We start from the raw sequence: 15,995 nt of genomic DNA, 5'->3' as shown, positions 1-15,995 counted from the left end.
TGGCCCCAGCCTCACTTGGTGGGTTTATTTCCATTATTATAGTAATTTTCGGGCTGCGGGCTACAATTTTCACTTGCAGTGAGGTATTAAATTGATATTACCCCAGATGTAATTGTCATACAAAATGATCCTGGACATGGGGAGGTGAATGCTTTTTCAAGATGGGGTTTTCCTGCGAATGCTGGGTTTTAGGGCTCTGCCTCTTTAAATATGCCAGATTTCCGTGTGTGTGGCCGGCAGTCAGGGGTCAGCATGGTGTGGTGGGCTGGAGCTGCTGGCCCAGAACACAGTGAGGCCTTGGCAGGGTGGGATGGACACAGACTGGGCAGCAGAGCCGAAGGCTCGGGGGTGGGCTTACGTGGCTACCAGGAACTATGTGCTGTAACCCAGGCACGCGGGAAATCCCGCACTTATGTTCTGTACGTCAGCTTAATTCGACTCCAAGCCCAAGTTCCCCCGAGGTGGTGGGAGATTCAGCTCTAATCATTCTCAGAGCTTCCTGGGCTCCCCCGTAGGGCCAGGTGAGGCCCTGGGGTCTTACACAGTGCTGTGCAGCTGGAGGGGGCCCCACCAGACACCAGGCATCTGTCCACACCAGTGATGCCCTCGGTTCCAGCCCTTGAGATCTGCTTTGTCTCTAAAGGTCTTCTTGTCCCGCTGCCTTGCCTTCCCCAGATGCACCCTGCTGGGGTACTGCACGGACCTCCCTCCCACCAGCATCATCATCACCTTCCACAACGAGGCCCGCTCCACCCTGCTCAGAACCGTCCGCAGGTAAGAGCCTTCCCGTCTGTCAACCTTCCAGGCTGGCATTTGGCGAGGGCGTGTCTGCCCGCGCGGGGAGGGGGACCAGTTCACGTGTTTCTAAGTACCTGCCAGGCACTGTTCAGCACACTCCACATGCATCCGCTAGTAGTCACTCCTCACGCTCCTATGAGGGCGGCTATTATCCCATTATATAGGAGGAAAGATAGAGGCCTGAGGCATCGGGTTACTTATAGAAGGTCACTGGTAGTCATAGAGGACTTGGTCCCAGAGCACTTGCCCTTAACCACTGCGTAGACTGCCTCTAGAACATGAGTTCTCATTTTCACAGCTGATGAGGAAGCCGGGGCCCCGAGAGGCTGAGTACATCCTCCACCCCCAGCATCAGTCTGGGATTAGAACTCGGGTCTGCCAAGAGCATCCGAGAGAGACTCCTTGCCTTCCAGGCTGACTTCTTCTCCTCCTTGGAGGAGTCTTCTGAGGCCATGCACCTCCATCCCCCTCAACACGCGCACACACACACACACACACACACACACACAGGCGCGCGCACACACACACACACGCCTTCAGGGCCTTCTTCTGGGCTACTTCTCTGCACATCTCTACTCTAGCACTTAATGCATTTTTCCCAGATGTAATCCTCAATGAACTCCTGACGGGTAAGGGCTGTATCTTATTCATGTCTTACCTAACCTCCCTGTGGCATAATAATTAGTCCTACGGCCTAGAGCTGCTTTGGTTAATTCAGGTAAAGGACTGAGGCTGTGCTGGCACAGAGCAGCCATCCCTGTATCTGCACAGCTATTGAGCTCTCAAAAGAAAAGAGGCTCTGGGGTACCTAAAAGGGCACCACACTTGGAGTCTGAAGACCTGGGTCAAGTCCCCACCCTACCACTTCCTTGCCTTGTGACCTTGGACAGGTCATTAGCCACATCTGTAAAGATGGTGATAAAAAGGTCTTTCATGTTTCAAGTTCTATCACATTTCCCACAAGAAGACATTACCCTGGGACATTTGGGGGCCATTATAATGTGGGGACCCCAGGTCCCCCATGCTTTCCTTACACTATGTTTATGTTCTCGGGGGCACTTCAGCTGCTGCCCTCAGACTTGTCCCTTTCAGCTCTAAGACATATTTCTACTTCTCTTCCTGCTGCTCCTGTGTCTCTTTATAATAGTAATAACGGTACTTTATGATAATAATACTAACATGTTAAATGTATGCTGAGCTTAATGGTCCACAGAACACATTTTATCTGTCACTTCAGTTGGAGCCCCATCGGACCTTGTGAAGTCCAGGTGCACATAGTGAATGGAGGCCAAGTCCACAGAGCTGGGAAGCACAGGAGCCAGGATTCGGGTTTCTGACTTCCTGAGTGGAAGTGGAGAGCAGTAGGGGTGCAGCCCCAGGGCCTCTGTCTGCCAGCCTGACGGAGGGCTTCCCCCAAGGCCCTGGTGCCCTGCACTCTGAAGGGGACTTGGGGCCCATCAACACCATGCTCTTCAGAAGGCCCCATGAACTGCCAGACTGTACCCCAAATTCTGCTGGGCGCTTTGCTGAGAGAGCTCAGGACCTCTTTCCTGCCTCTCAGGAACTTCAGTGTGAGCCAGGCCCCTGGCTCAGACCCAGGTGTGATGCATGAAAACAGCAGAATTAGGGCCCGAGAGCCAGGTATGACCAGACGGGCGTTAACATCATTAGCAGGCAGGGCGGAAGTGAATTTTAGGGGTGGAGGCAAGAAGATTACTTCTAGGAAATTCCGTGGCCAGGTGTCATTTGCCTTGGGAATCCGTACCTCCCTTTTACTCCCTATCCTGTTGCACAAATAAATCGCTAGCCACTGAGAGAGAATTGAATGAAGAGCACTTCCTATCTCACTTTTGTTGTTGATGAAAGGATCTTTTCTAAGGCGTCTTTTCATCTTTAACTTTCTAGAATTCTCATGGCTTTGCTGCCAGGCTCTGGCAAGGGAAAGATGCTCGAGGAACTGGGAAGGACCGAGTTGCCCTCTCGTCCCTCCCATGCAGCGCCTGGCCAGGCCTTGGTCCCTCTGCCCATCCCTGCCCAAGCTCCTGCATTAGCCGGGGATGGGGGGTGTGGGAAGGCACACATGGGGGCACTCAGAGCCAGGCAGAGGCACAATGCAGTGGTGATGGGGGGAGAGAGAGAGAGTCACAGCCTTGATGAGTTAGGGGACTTTTCTCACTTAAGGACTGAGAAAAGCCCTGAAGAATGGTTTATCTTGACTGGTGTTGCCACGAGACCCTGTGTATATGTGAGACCCAGGGCCGCCCCCTTCTTTTGGAGGATCCTCTGGCCCCCTGCCTCCCAGGGGGGCTCTGGAGCATGCTGACTGGCCAGTTTATATCTTGAATCTCCTTGCTGTGGCTTTTGGTAATAACCTAGATTTAGAGGAGCAGTCTCTCAGATTCAGGTGGTTAAGAAATTGGACCCTGGGACCAGATTTGCCCACTCTGCCCTTACCAGCTGTGTGACCTTGGGCACCTCCTTCACCTCTCTGCCTCAGTTTCCTTTTCTGCCAAACAAGGAATACTGGTAATAACTGCCTCACATGATTGTGGAGAGGAGTGAACGACTTCAGGTAGGTAAAGGCCTTGGAACAGTGCCTGGCACAGAGTGAGCCTGGGGAGGCGACAGCAGGTGCCATGAGGCACCCCCAGCCCGGGTAGGCAGCGGGGTTCTGATACTGTGGCTCTCAAGCTTGAGCAGACATCAGAATCCCCTGGAGGGCTCGTTAAAACGTGGTTTCTTGGGCCCCATCCCCACATATTCCAACTCAGTAGGTGTAGAGTGGGGCCCAAGACTTTGCATTTCTACGAGGTCCCCAGGTGATACCGACGCTGCTGGTTCTGGGATCACACGTTGAGAGCCAGTGTCATCATCATTATCAAGCCTCAGAGTCCGGGGGCAGCTGCCAGGCACCAGGCAGGGTGCTAAGCTCCTTCTCTGTGGCTGAGGCAGCTGTGCTGACAGTTCGGTACTTCCTGAAGCTCTCCGGCTAGTGAATGGCAGATACGCAGACACAGCACTCGAACCCACGTCGGTCTGACTCCAGAACGACTAAACTCAACTGTCAACCGGCCTCAGGTCTTCATTCAACTGGTATTTATGGAACGTCTGATAAACGCTGCCTGCCTATAGCCCCGTGCAGTTCACAAAGCAATTTCAAATACATTTCCTCATTTCATACACACAATAGCCTGTGAAGTAGGTCAAGTACTAACATCACCTGCCTTTGCAAGGAAAATGTAATTACAGATGGAAATGAAGGCTGGGACCTGCCCGGTGTCTTGCTCAGGATCGCATAGTAGTAGATGGTAGAGGCTGCCCGGCCTCCCACGCTGCTGTACCTGCCATCTCTCAGGGGGCTCCGGGGGCCCCATGGTTAGGGCGCGGCGGGCAGAAGGTGTAGACGCTGCTGGCAGCCGCCCTCTGGCAGAGAGCGAGCTGTGGATAGAAGACTCAGTTCTAGGACAATTCCCAGGACGAGTGTGACCCCCCAATACGCCCATGAGGCGAGTGCTCAGTCCCCTGCGAGGTTGTGAAAGGAAAGGGCGCAGAACAGTGCAGTGGGGGTGAAGCAAGGAAAACGCTGGGCCCTGGAGGAAAGGGAGGGTCGGCTTGGCTGTGGAGGGACTGGTGAGCTGTCCTGGCAGAGAACTGGTGAGACCAAAGGAGGGAGATGGAAGCCACCAGGGTCCAGGGGATGAGGGTGGGGTGTGAAGAAGAGAGGACCCAGGGGGACCATCTGGGCCGAGCCAGGTCCCCTGGGCTGGACTTGACCTGTCTCCTTCTCCAGCCACCCCAGGCGCCCAGAGCACCTGCCCATCTCAGGCCCTCCCAGCCCCGAGTCACTTTTTCGGTGCCCTTACCATCACTCCAATTGCTCTGTTTAGAGGAGCAAAAACCAGCCAGGTGTCACCAGGAAATGGTGTAATTAGCACTTACCGCTGACGATTTCATTCTTTTTTTTTTTTTTTCTTTTTTAAACCCTGGACATTTTTTATTCGCTAATCGTCTCTCAGTTCAACCAGCACAGAGCTGCACGCGATTTACCTTTTGATGTTCACAGAAGAGAACTCTTGAATTTCAAAGAGCCGGCAGGGATTTGGGGAGATTGCGTGCAGAAGCTACAGCCGTAATCAAACCTCATTAGAGGGTATTCTTCCAGCAACTTTTCCCTCTCTGTCAGCCTCGCTCTCCCCATCCCTCTCTGATTAGAGGGCTGGTTGTTGGGTTTTGTGTGTTTCCTTTCGGATGATTGTGGCGAGGGTTCCCTCCCACCACCTCGTGCCCTCCCTGTCCCCACCTCCCAACAGCGGGCTCAGGGCTTGGGGTCGGGGTTCCTCTCTCCCCCTCACACTAGTTGCCATGGTGAGAACTAAGGTTTCATAAATAAAAGTAGCTCCAGGCGAAGTTCTCCTCCTGGAAAGTCTCTGCATCCTGCTTAGAAAGGACAGCTCACCAGAAGCAGGGCTCAGGTGCGCACACGCCTCCACCAGCGCCCATCTGAGCCCCGTCCTCAGTACACGCAGGGCGCTGGGTGCCCCACGGTGGGTGGTGTGGCCCAGGAATGTTTCTGAGGACCCATGCAGTTTGGCGTGTTCAGGAGAAGCAGGATCCAGCCATCTCAGGCCTGAAACCCAGAATGAACACAGAAACCTAACCTTGCCCTGTGGGTACAGATCCACAGCACAGGAGAGGAAATGAAGTCAATTCAAAAATCACCACTGATGCACAAAACAGTAATAATTGCTACACTTTTTATCACTGTTATCAGCAGGCACTGTGCTAAATGTTTTAGAAACATTCTCCTTTAATTCTCCCAACAGCCCTGTGAATGATAGGTACTATTATTATCCCTGTTATACAGATGGGAATACTTTACTGCACAGAGCAGTAAAGTAACCTGCCCAAGGTTACACAGCCTGTAGTAAGTAGCTCCTAGACCACAAGCTTCTCACAGAGCTCACATCTCCTTTGATCCTCATCATATACCCAGCACCCAGCACATAGTAGGTGTGCACTAAACATCCCTGGAGTGCATGGTAATGGGCCAAAGCACAGCTGGACTCTGGCAGTACAGACAGTAGCTTGACAAGGCCCCTGCCGCCGGGGAGGTGGCCATTTTGATGGGCCAACAAAACCAGCCCTTGGAGTCAGGCTGGCGTGAGAGCCGCAGGAAGCTTCAGATACAAACAGCTGAGGGACCCCAGGGGAGGAAGCAGTTCATTCTCACTAAGTGGCTTGGAAAGCCGCTAGAGGGGAAGTGACATTTGAATGGATCCTTGTGGCACAGGAGGGGCATTTCACGCTGTGGCAGCAGTAGGAGAATGGGCCTCGGTTGTAACAAGCAGGATGTCTCCAGATAAAGGCACTGGGCATGAGAAGGCTGGGAAGCCCTCTGGCTGGCTCCAGGTTGGGAAAAGCCTTGAAAAGCATGCTGAGGGTTTGGGGTGTAGATTGTGGGGAGCCTTTTGTCAACCTATGTACTTGCATTAGTGAGGAAAGTCACACGATCGGAGATCAGATCTATGCTTCAGAAAGCTCACTCTGGAGGTCACGGGAGGATGGCCTGACAGGTGAGGCTACTGAAAAAAAAAAAGGCAAAAGAGGTTGGATCAGGTTGGAGGTATAAGAGGTGAAGGTGATTTGAGTGATATTTTTCAAGGAAAACCAGCACATCTTGGTCACTGATGTGATGCAGGATTTCAGGGAGAGGGAGGGTCATTGAGGGTGGCTGTGGATCTCTGGGTGCTAGGGGGGTGGCGGTGATATTCACTAAGACACAGCAGAGTTGTATCCCAGTGGCTCACAGGTGAGCAGTTTGGCTGGACAAAGCTTTTCGGTTGCTCTGAGTTTTATTCTTCAAATGCAGTGGTGTCTATTTAAAGCTCAGGTTGATACATGTATTTGCCGCTGGAAGTCATAATGATCTTTCCTCTTTCAATCTCACAGCATATTAAACCGCACCCCTATGAATCTCCTCCAGGAAATCATATTAGTCGATGACTTCAGCAATGACCGTAAGTACCATCGCTCTCCTGTGCTGTGGACACAAATGTCTGTTCCCAGCCCCTGTGTAACCAGCAGAGGTGAGGCCACTGGTTCCCTGGGGGTGGAAGAAGCCTGGGTTTGTAGTAGGTTGGAAGACATTGAGTGTCCAGGTGGGGCTCAGGAAGCACATAAACCTTACGTTTGAGAAACAATGTCTTGGGTTCTCTGCCATGAGTCTTTGAGGATCTAACCAGATCAATTCAGTAGATTCTTGATGGGGTTGGTGTGTGTATGCATGTGTGTCCCTGCCCCCAACCTGCATTCCTGGACTTGAAGAGACCCCATACCTTCAAAGAGACCCCAAGCCCTGAAGCAGGGCCCATGACTAGAGATTCGTCACTCATATACTCTGATAATCCACCAGCCTGAGCTGAGGCCACCTACCCTCTTCCTTTCATTCCCACGGCAAGACTCATGGGGGGGGGGGGGTTCAGTTTTTGGGACATCCCATCACTTGGCCATGATGCAGTGAGCAGCTGCCTTCCAGCCTTCCAACCACTGGTCATTACCATCCCCTAGTCATCCTGTCCAAGAACCTGGTCCCACCCAAATTCACAATCCAAGTCCACTTTCCCCGAGAAAAGCACGTGGGAGATTTCAGACCCCTGTGTGTTCAGTTTGACGATCAGGCACGATCATCGCAGAAGCACTGTTACACTTCAGGAATGGACAGTGCTGGCGCCTCTTCCGAGAGCCGTCATCCCAGCCCCAGCACTGCTGCAGGCAGTCGGCCACGTGCAGGCAGAACCGCCTCTTCCCAGTGACAAACCAGGGGAAGCGGGTGATGGCCACTGGGGACAGCTCCGAATCCCAGGAGAGTGGAGTCTCTCCCCACCAGCCCTGATGCTGGAAGCTGGGCGTCGGAGCCACTTCCACACTGGGGTCTGCTGTAGGAAGGCTGGAAACCCACACCTCTGACACAGCCTCAGAACCTTGGAAGTCATGCACAAGGGGGTTGTACACCAGATCCAGGGTAATCAGATTGGACTTGAGTTCTGAAACTCAGTGATCTGATCTCCCTTCCCTAGTGAGAAAGGGGTTGGAGCTGGGGAGACACTCGTCCTGCTGGGAGGTAGCTGGCGCTGAGGCTGGAGACGGGAATGCTGCTGGATTCACTTAGAAGCAGAATAGCTTAGTGGTTAGAGCATGGCCTCTGGAGCCAACTGCCTGGCTTCAAATCCGAGATCTGTCACTGACTCACTCAGTGCTGGGGCAGGCAGGCACGCCAGGGCGACCCAGGGTGAATGCCTAGGATGGGTCTCTTGCCTTTCCCAGCACATTTGCCTGCATGGTGGAGAGCTGAACCAGCTCTGGGTGACGGGATACACCGGACGGATCCCCTAACAAATAGGGTCTCCTGTATTGAGTCAATGAACTGAAAGGAAACTCCAAAATTTGTCTCACCCATTCTCTGGCCTCCCAGCGGCTTTTTATCAGGCCTCACGTAAGTGAATAGGACACTGATCATGCTTTGAATGATCTATAAAAAAGCAGAAACGTCCCCAGGTGACCATGCCAAGATTTCCCATCTGGCAGTGTTCCAGCAAGTACGCAGGTGCCACTGTGTGACTGACCTGCTCCAAAGTGGCCCCCTTGCGGCCACTTTGCACAGACTGGGCCATGTTGTATTTTGCTAGCTGTGGTCAGTCAGCCCCTTCCAAAGCCCAGAAACACCCTGGCATCAAGACAGGGCACCGCGGTTGGGGTTGGGGGCGGGGACGGCAGGCAGGGCTGCCTCACCTACTCCGCCGGCTCACCTCCACCCCCAGGCGCTCAATCCATGTGACCTCTTGTCTTTGCAGCCGAGGACTGCAGAGAGCTCATCAAGCTACCCAAGGTGAAATGCTTACGCAATAACGAGCGGCAAGGTGGGTCTGTGCTGCTGGGCGGGCCCGGGGTGGGGGTGGAGGTGGGATGCGTTTGGGCGTGTGTTCTGTGTGGTGCCAGACGATGGAGCGACGCTGGCGCCCACTCGGCCGATTGTCCCTCCTGCAGGTCTGGTGCGGTCCCGGATCCGGGGTGCTGATGCTGCCCAGGGCACCACCCTGACTTTTCTCGACAGCCACTGTGAGGTGAACAGGGACTGGCTCCAGCCCCTGCTGCACAGGGTCAAAGAGGTGAGCGAGGTGGGTTCCGTGCCCCCCACTTTCCTAAGCTCAGGACTTCACGTATGCCCTCAATCCCTCGGGGGGTGGGTGGGACAGATTGCTGTCCCCATTTTATAGATGAGGAGAATGGGGGAGAGTGGCCTTCCCCGGGGTCGCCCAGCAGGCAGCGGTGAAACAAAGCCCAGGACCTCGTCTTTGCATCACACTGTCACCCACAGCAGGCCTGCAGGTGGGGCTGCCGATGGCTGGTACGTGACACACGCAGCTTCCTGGCCAAGAGGACTGCCCAGAACGATTTCTCACAGACGTTAGAAAGTTCCAGAAAGGGAGTCCTGATGAGTGTCATTTGTGAAAAGGAGGCAGTGGGATTAACCAGGCCTCATAACGCAAATCCTGAGGCTTCTGACTTATCTCCAGCCACGTGTCACCCTCATCCAAAGGCCAAGGTGGGAGCAGGGGGTGGATGCTAAAAGACCTGAATTCCTTGCCTCTGTCTGCCCTTAAATTACTCTAGAATTCTGTCTGCTTTCTCTCTCTGGGTCTCAGTTATTCCTCTTGAAATTTTTTAATAATTTTCCCATCATTATTTTATATTCCCAAAAATCCATCCACCCCTCCCCTGCCTTGATCTGCAGAAAGCACTGCATGCTTAGATGCCAGTGTCTGTGACTAGCATTTATGCTGTTCATTTCCTCCGTGAGTTACTGTCTCCTGCAGCTGCTCTGTGAAGTGGGAAGCCGGGTATTTTTAACATACCCATTTCACAGGTGAGGATACAGCCTCCGGGAGAATCATATAATTTGGGCTGATATTTCCTAGCTGGTACCGCCAACACCAGGGCCCTCAGTGTTGCCTCAACAGCATCTGCCCTGTGCTGTGGTTATTTCCTTCTCACTCTTCAAGGTGGCTCCTTGACTCCTATTGCAAAATGACGGTTTTCAGAGGATGAAAGAATTGAGATGTGTGAACTGCTCAGAGTACTAAGAAATCCTTACCAACTTTGTTCATCCGTTGAGAGAATCTCGGTGGGTGTACAAAGTTCCCACACCTGGGCCTAGATGTTAGAACCCATCCCGTGACCACTTTCTCTGAGATCGGGAGGGCTCGTATAAGTGTGTGACGTAACCAGGTGAAGAGGTCTGGATGGAGACATAGTCGGTTATGAGCAGACCATTCTGTTGAGGGGCTTGGCCCGGCGCTGGAGGCCCTTCCACGTCCTCCCTTCCCTTTGTGCTCCGTCTACACATGCAGCAAGCCTCCCCAGTCTAACACTCTTACAAAGCTAGACTGCTCCTCCTCCCTGACCGTGCCCGACATGCCCACTGCTTCATCTCCCTCTAAGCCCTTCCTGTCCCTGGATGCCCTTCCCCTCCTCTCCACAACCCCCTTGCTCTCCAGAGCCTCACCCATGTCTCCCCTCCTCCAGGAAGTCTTTCCTGACTGCGTGGCCAGCTGGGATCACTCCCAGCAAGAATTGCCCACTTAGCCCTACAATTTCCTTTTCTGGGTTTAGTTCTCTGTCTCCCTTAACAGATGACAAACCCAGGGCGGCACCAATCACCTCATTGTGGTCACAGAGTAAGGTGCTCAGTGTTTGGAAATGATAATAATACGAAACTAGGTGCAACGGGAGGTGATAAGGTTGGAACAGGAGGAAAACGGGCTCGCTTCGTGCCTCTAAGTTAACTACCAGACATTTATCGAACACCTATTTTGGGCAGAGTTTCGAGGGAGAGTTGGGATGGACCATGGAAAAGGAATCCACACCCTGCTTTCTTCCCCAGCCCAGAAACTCTTTTTTTTTTTTTTAAACATCTTTATTGGAGTATAATTGCTTTACAGTGGTGTGTTAGTTTCTGCTTTATAACAAAGTGAATCAGTTATACATATACATATATCCCCACATCTCTTCCCTCTTATGTCTCCCTCCCTCCCACCCTCCCTATCCCACCCCTCTAGGTGGTCACAAAGCACCGAGCTGATCTCCCTGTGCTATGTGGCTGCTTCCCACTAGCTATCTCTTTTACATTTGGTAGTGTATATATGTCCATGCCACTCTCTCACTTTGTCCCAGCTTACCCTTCCCCCTCCCCGTGTCCTCAAGTCCATTCTTAGTAAACCCGGAAACTCTTCAAACTGTGTTGTTTAGGGTTTTCATGGAGGTTTGTTTACATAGGCATGGTTGATGAAATCATTGGCCATTGGTGGTTGAGCTCAATCTCCAGCGTCTCTCCTCTCCTTGGAGGTGGGGGGCAAATGGGGAAGGGAATGTGAGGGGGTTGGGCATGGGGCTGCAATTTCCAGCCCTTTAATCACATGGTTGGTTCCTCTGGGAACCAGCCCCCCTCCTCCAAGAGTCACCTCATTAGTATAAACTCAGATATAGTGAAAAAGGCTTATCATGAGAACAAAAGATACTCCTGTCACCCCCAATCAGTCAGGAAATTCCAAGAGTTTTAGGAGGAACAAAGACTAAATTCAGATTTCTTTTCATATCACAACATCACATTATATACCACATTTTGTTTATCCACTCACCCACTGATGGACATTTGGGTTGTTTCTGCCTTTTTACCATCGTGAATAATGCTGCTGCAAACATTTGTGTACAGGTTTTCCTCTGAGTACCTGCTTTCAATTCTTTGGGGTGCATACCAAGGAGTGGAATTGCTGGGTTGTGTGGTAATTCGGTGTTTGACCTATAAGGACCTCCAGGCTGATGTGTCCCTGCAGGATGCTTTCCTCGGGCAGCCTTAATGAACCTGGAGGCCCTTTGCTTCCCCGTGGCAGTGAGTCCATCTCTGAAGCCCTCTTTGAAAAAATGCTCTCTTGTGTATCCCTGCACAGCAATCCTCCTATAGGAGTCATGCGGCCCCAAGAGTGGGCTCAGCCCCCCAGGCCAAGCTCCCGGTCCCCACCACTGTCTGACCTAAAGCTTTCATGGCAGAGGATTGCTCAGACAAACCCCAGACTGTGGTCCCACCCTCACCTGCAGAGGTTTTCACCAGACCCCGACTCTTGATGACGAGATGGTTCTGCTGAGACATCCCCTTCAGCATGGGGAGTGTGGGCGTGTGTCAGCCTCTGTTTCCACGTGTCTTCGTATGTGTCTGATCTCAGAGTAAAACGTGATTTGATCTTGTGAGTGGAAGTGGAAATTTTAAGCTGTAATTGGAGTTTGGGATTTTCAAAAATAGAAAGAGATAAGAAAGAGGTTGGGCTTGAGCTGTCAGAAGCTGTCCTCAGCTGGTGTTTTCCACATGGAAAATCTCCTTGATTTCCCTTCCTTCCCTTCAATTACATGATGATACTTGAAACAAGCACCAAGTTGTTAGGCTTTTTTAAACAGAGGCTTCTTCCCTGCCACCCTTATCTACATATTCCTTTAGTAGGAAAAAAAAGATTTTAAGAAATTTCAATCTCTATAGCATTTGGCAAATTGATATAAATAATGGCTTACATATGCTTCAAAGCCCTTTCACATGCTTCCTTTCTTGTTCCTTCCAAAAAGCCCTGTTAGGAAGGCAGGAGAGTTTTGCAAATGGTAATTTGCCTTTGCTTCATAGATGAAGAAACAGAGTTCCTCAGAGTGTGCTGATTTGCTTAAGGTCAAACGTATTCTAGATGTCAGAACCAGAATGGGAACCCAGGTCCCTGGCCCCCCTCCTGCTCCCCCATCCCTCCCTCCAGGCTAACAGAGACCCCACATTGTACTCCTCTGCTCTTCTGTCCACCACCTTCCCTAGACAGCAAGGTCTTATTCATCTTTGTACCATCCACAGTCCCTAAACCATAGTAGGTGCTCAGTGATGCTGGTGGATGCAATGAGTGAATGGTCGTCTCTAGAAGTGTTTTGATTGCCCGTTTACAATGTGGTTTTAATTATATGAGATGGTGGAGGAAGAAGAGAGGTATGACTGGAGGGGTGATTGATGGCCATTGGCTCTCAGTGGGGCTTGGGGCTTGGATTTGTGTCGGGGAGGGGGAGGGCGTGTTGTTCTGGATCTGCCGGGGATTTCACCAGCTGCCGTTTGAGCTTACCTGTGGACCTAGCCTTAAAGATAAAGCCACTGGAGCACACAGGTGGGGACCTGCAGTAGGTCTGGGCATCTTTATGGAGAGTCCATCCATCCCTGAGCCTGTGTGAGGAGAGGCCATCTTGCTCAGCTGTAATTGATCCACCGGCTTTGCCTCTAGCCATTGACAGTGCCCTCAGAGAGAGTTCATAGCTGCCCTCTTTTAGCCAATGCCAGCTGAACACCTGCTACCCAGCCAGCTCTGGCCTGGTGCTGAGGGATACAGAAGTGGAGCAGATATGACCCCCAGGGTCACTCAGGGAGGTTTGTGTCCTGTCTTCGAGGGGTCATGTCTAACGTCTCCTGCAGCCCCCTCTTAAGGTTGGCTCCACACAGCACTTAGCCCCAAACATCCCTCTCTGCCTATCTGGCCTCCATGACTCTGAGCCAAGCAGCTGTCACACCCGAGTTGTGGAAGGACAGAAACCCTCAGAACTTACAGAAGAGTACCCCAGAGTCTGTCATAGCCCTGGAGGCAGAGCCCATGGGTTTCTTCTGGGGAAGCCTGTGGCCAAGGTAAGCAACCAGCATTTTATTTTGCCTTGCAGTTTCCAAATATTGAGGAAAGATTAAAAAAAAAACAGGATTGCAGTTTGGGGTCCCCAAGACCACCCTCAGGTTCAATAATTCACTAGAAGGACTGGGAACTTGGCAAAGATGCTACACGCAAGGTTACTGTTTATTACCGCCAAGGGATCTGGATTAAAATCAGCAGCGGGAAGAGGTGCACGGGGGGAGTTGCAGGCACGATCGTGCAGTTGTCCCCTCCCAGTGCTGGTGTGCGGGCAGCACTTGCTTCCCCCAGCCAGGGTGTGTGGCAACATGCACGGAGTGTTGCCAAACAGGGGAGCCCACCCAAGCCTTGGTGTCCAGGGTTTTTATTGGAGGTCAGTCACATAGACGTGGCTAATCACCGCCATGGTTTCCATGCCCCTTCAGAGGTCAAGTTGAGTTGGCACCACGTGACCCAAGGCCGTCACCACAAATCTCATCCTTAGCATAGTCTATCTGATGTAACCCCAGGGTCCCAGGTAAACAGAGACACTTTTATAGGCAGAACATGCCAAGGGCTTAGAAGTTACCTCTCAGGAGTTGGGCAAGGGCTAAACGTATCTTTAGGTTAATCCTTTATGGCACAAGGGTTTTTACCTAAAGACTCAGTGAAGCTGTAGAGGCCCAAACTCAGCAGACAAAGGCAAAAAGAGGACTTTGTCAGACCCACAGAAGAAGATCAGTCTCTGAACTTCTGAGAACATTTCAGAATTCAAGTCAGGAGAATGTCTTTGAGGTGTGTCTCTGTGGAGATATTGGTGTGGGTGGTGGATGGTTGTGCATGCATGCAGTGTGTATATACACACGGACACATGGTGACAGTGGCCCCAGGGCACTGTGGCAGCTGGGCAGGTGCTGTACAGGAAGCATCTGTGCACATCCCAGAGGGGGAAGCAATGCATTGAAAATGAGCATTTCCTTCCACGGGAGCCAGCTGGCTTCAGAGGCACCTTGGCACTGTTGAGATGAGTTGTGTGTGGAGGCCAAGGGCCAGATTAAGTCTGTGAATGTCAAGGCGGGTGCTCGGTGAATCTGAGCTTAAAATTAGAAGACGGCCTTATTTATGGGAGAGATTGAACCAGGAAATTAAATGACTGCAAGAGAAACAGAAGTTCCTGCCCATGCTGACCGGGGGTGGTAGGTGCGAAGGATTGGAAAAGTGGTCCTGCCTTGTAGGCCCAGTCCTGTTGTCTCCTCCCAGCTGCTGGATTCCCATTCAGCCACTGAGTCTCCTGGTCACAGCTCAATTATCCTGCCCATGGGAGCCCAGTTTCCCCTCCTGCATGCCAGTACGGGAGTGTTCATCCAGAATCAAGGAACATTTTAAAAACATATGCAATGCTTTGATGGCCCCCAAGAACTGGTGGATTTGTCTTGAAGATTTTGAAACTGTCCCCTGGATGACTTTGATGCTTATCAGCGGGATAGCCTGGGGGAAGTAGCAAGCAATGAGGCCGGAAGGCTAGAAACAGGCCTGTTTTTGATGGTCTTGGATGCCAGGCTAAGGAGTTTGAACCTTATCTTCAAGGCAATTCAAGTTTTTAGCTGTTGAGCTACAGAGTGAGATTTGAAAGACAACTCTGTCAGCCACCTGTAGAATGAAAGGGAAAGGGGTGAGATGACGGTGGGGAGGAGCTGGGAGTCCACTGCCGTGTTCGCCAGGCTCGAGGGGATAAGGGAGAGTCAGCATCCATTCAGAAAAGCAGTTTTAGAGTTACAGTCGGCAGGATTGATCCAGTTGATGGGCAGAGGTGTAGCTTCTTAAGTTAGTGCTGGGGAGGAAGGGGGGATATGTTGACGGAAATAGGGAACCAAGGGAAGGAGCGTGTGTGGGGAGAAGATGGTGAGGGCACCACTGAAAGGCTGTGTGCGTCCACATGGAGGGGCCGGCGGTGTACTGGATCCACCCGAGTCTGGAAGTGAGGAGCAATGTCAGGGCTGGAGGTACAGACTTGATTATCACAGGTGACGACTGAAGTTAGGAATTTCTGGAGATGCTACGCATCAACTTGCCCGTGAACCACAGGCATAGACGTTAAGTATTGGGAAATTCCCACTGTGGAGGTGTGGCTTTGCTTCTTGGAGCTGCAGGCTCGAGGCCACCTTCCTGGCTGACTGTGTCCTCTGCCTCCTGAGAGCCCCGTGGCACTGAAGGACTTCAGGGCTCCCCTTCTTCCTGATGTCCCTTTTCTCAGTGTGCAGCATGCTCCAGCCAGCCTCCCCGTGTCTCCACCATGACTACATGGCCATGAGAAGGCGCCCAGGAGTAAAGGAAAGGCTCTTAGCATTGTAGGCATCATAACTAGAGAGGTCACGTGTCTGTTGGCCCATTTTATAGATGAGAACATTGAGATCCAGAGAGGAAAGTTCTCAGTCAAGGCCCTGAACCCAGTCTCCGGCCCTCCCAGGGCGA

General features: G+C 52.0%; 1 protein-coding gene across 2 annotated transcripts in view; it reads left to right on the top strand.

Moving 5' to 3' along the window:
- Positions 1–15,995, top strand: part of GALNT14 (polypeptide N-acetylgalactosaminyltransferase 14) — a 222,974-nt gene that overhangs the window by 171,338 nt on the left and 35,641 nt on the right. For both annotated transcript variants that reach the window (XM_068564337.1, XM_068564338.1), the window contains exons 3-6: positions 676–774; positions 6,748–6,815; positions 8,649–8,714; positions 8,842–8,963. In XM_068564337.1, the coding sequence (XP_068420438.1) occupies positions 676–774; positions 6,748–6,815; positions 8,649–8,714; positions 8,842–8,963 (355 nt within the window). The remainder of the gene's footprint in view (positions 1–675; positions 775–6,747; positions 6,816–8,648; positions 8,715–8,841; positions 8,964–15,995) is intronic.

This window comes from Eschrichtius robustus, chromosome 15, assembly GCF_028021215.1.
Source record: "Eschrichtius robustus isolate mEscRob2 chromosome 15, mEscRob2.pri, whole genome shotgun sequence".
NCBI classification, from domain to species: domain Eukaryota; kingdom Metazoa; phylum Chordata; class Mammalia; order Artiodactyla; family Eschrichtiidae; genus Eschrichtius; species Eschrichtius robustus.
This window is presented reverse-complemented; position numbering and strand designations above follow the sequence as displayed.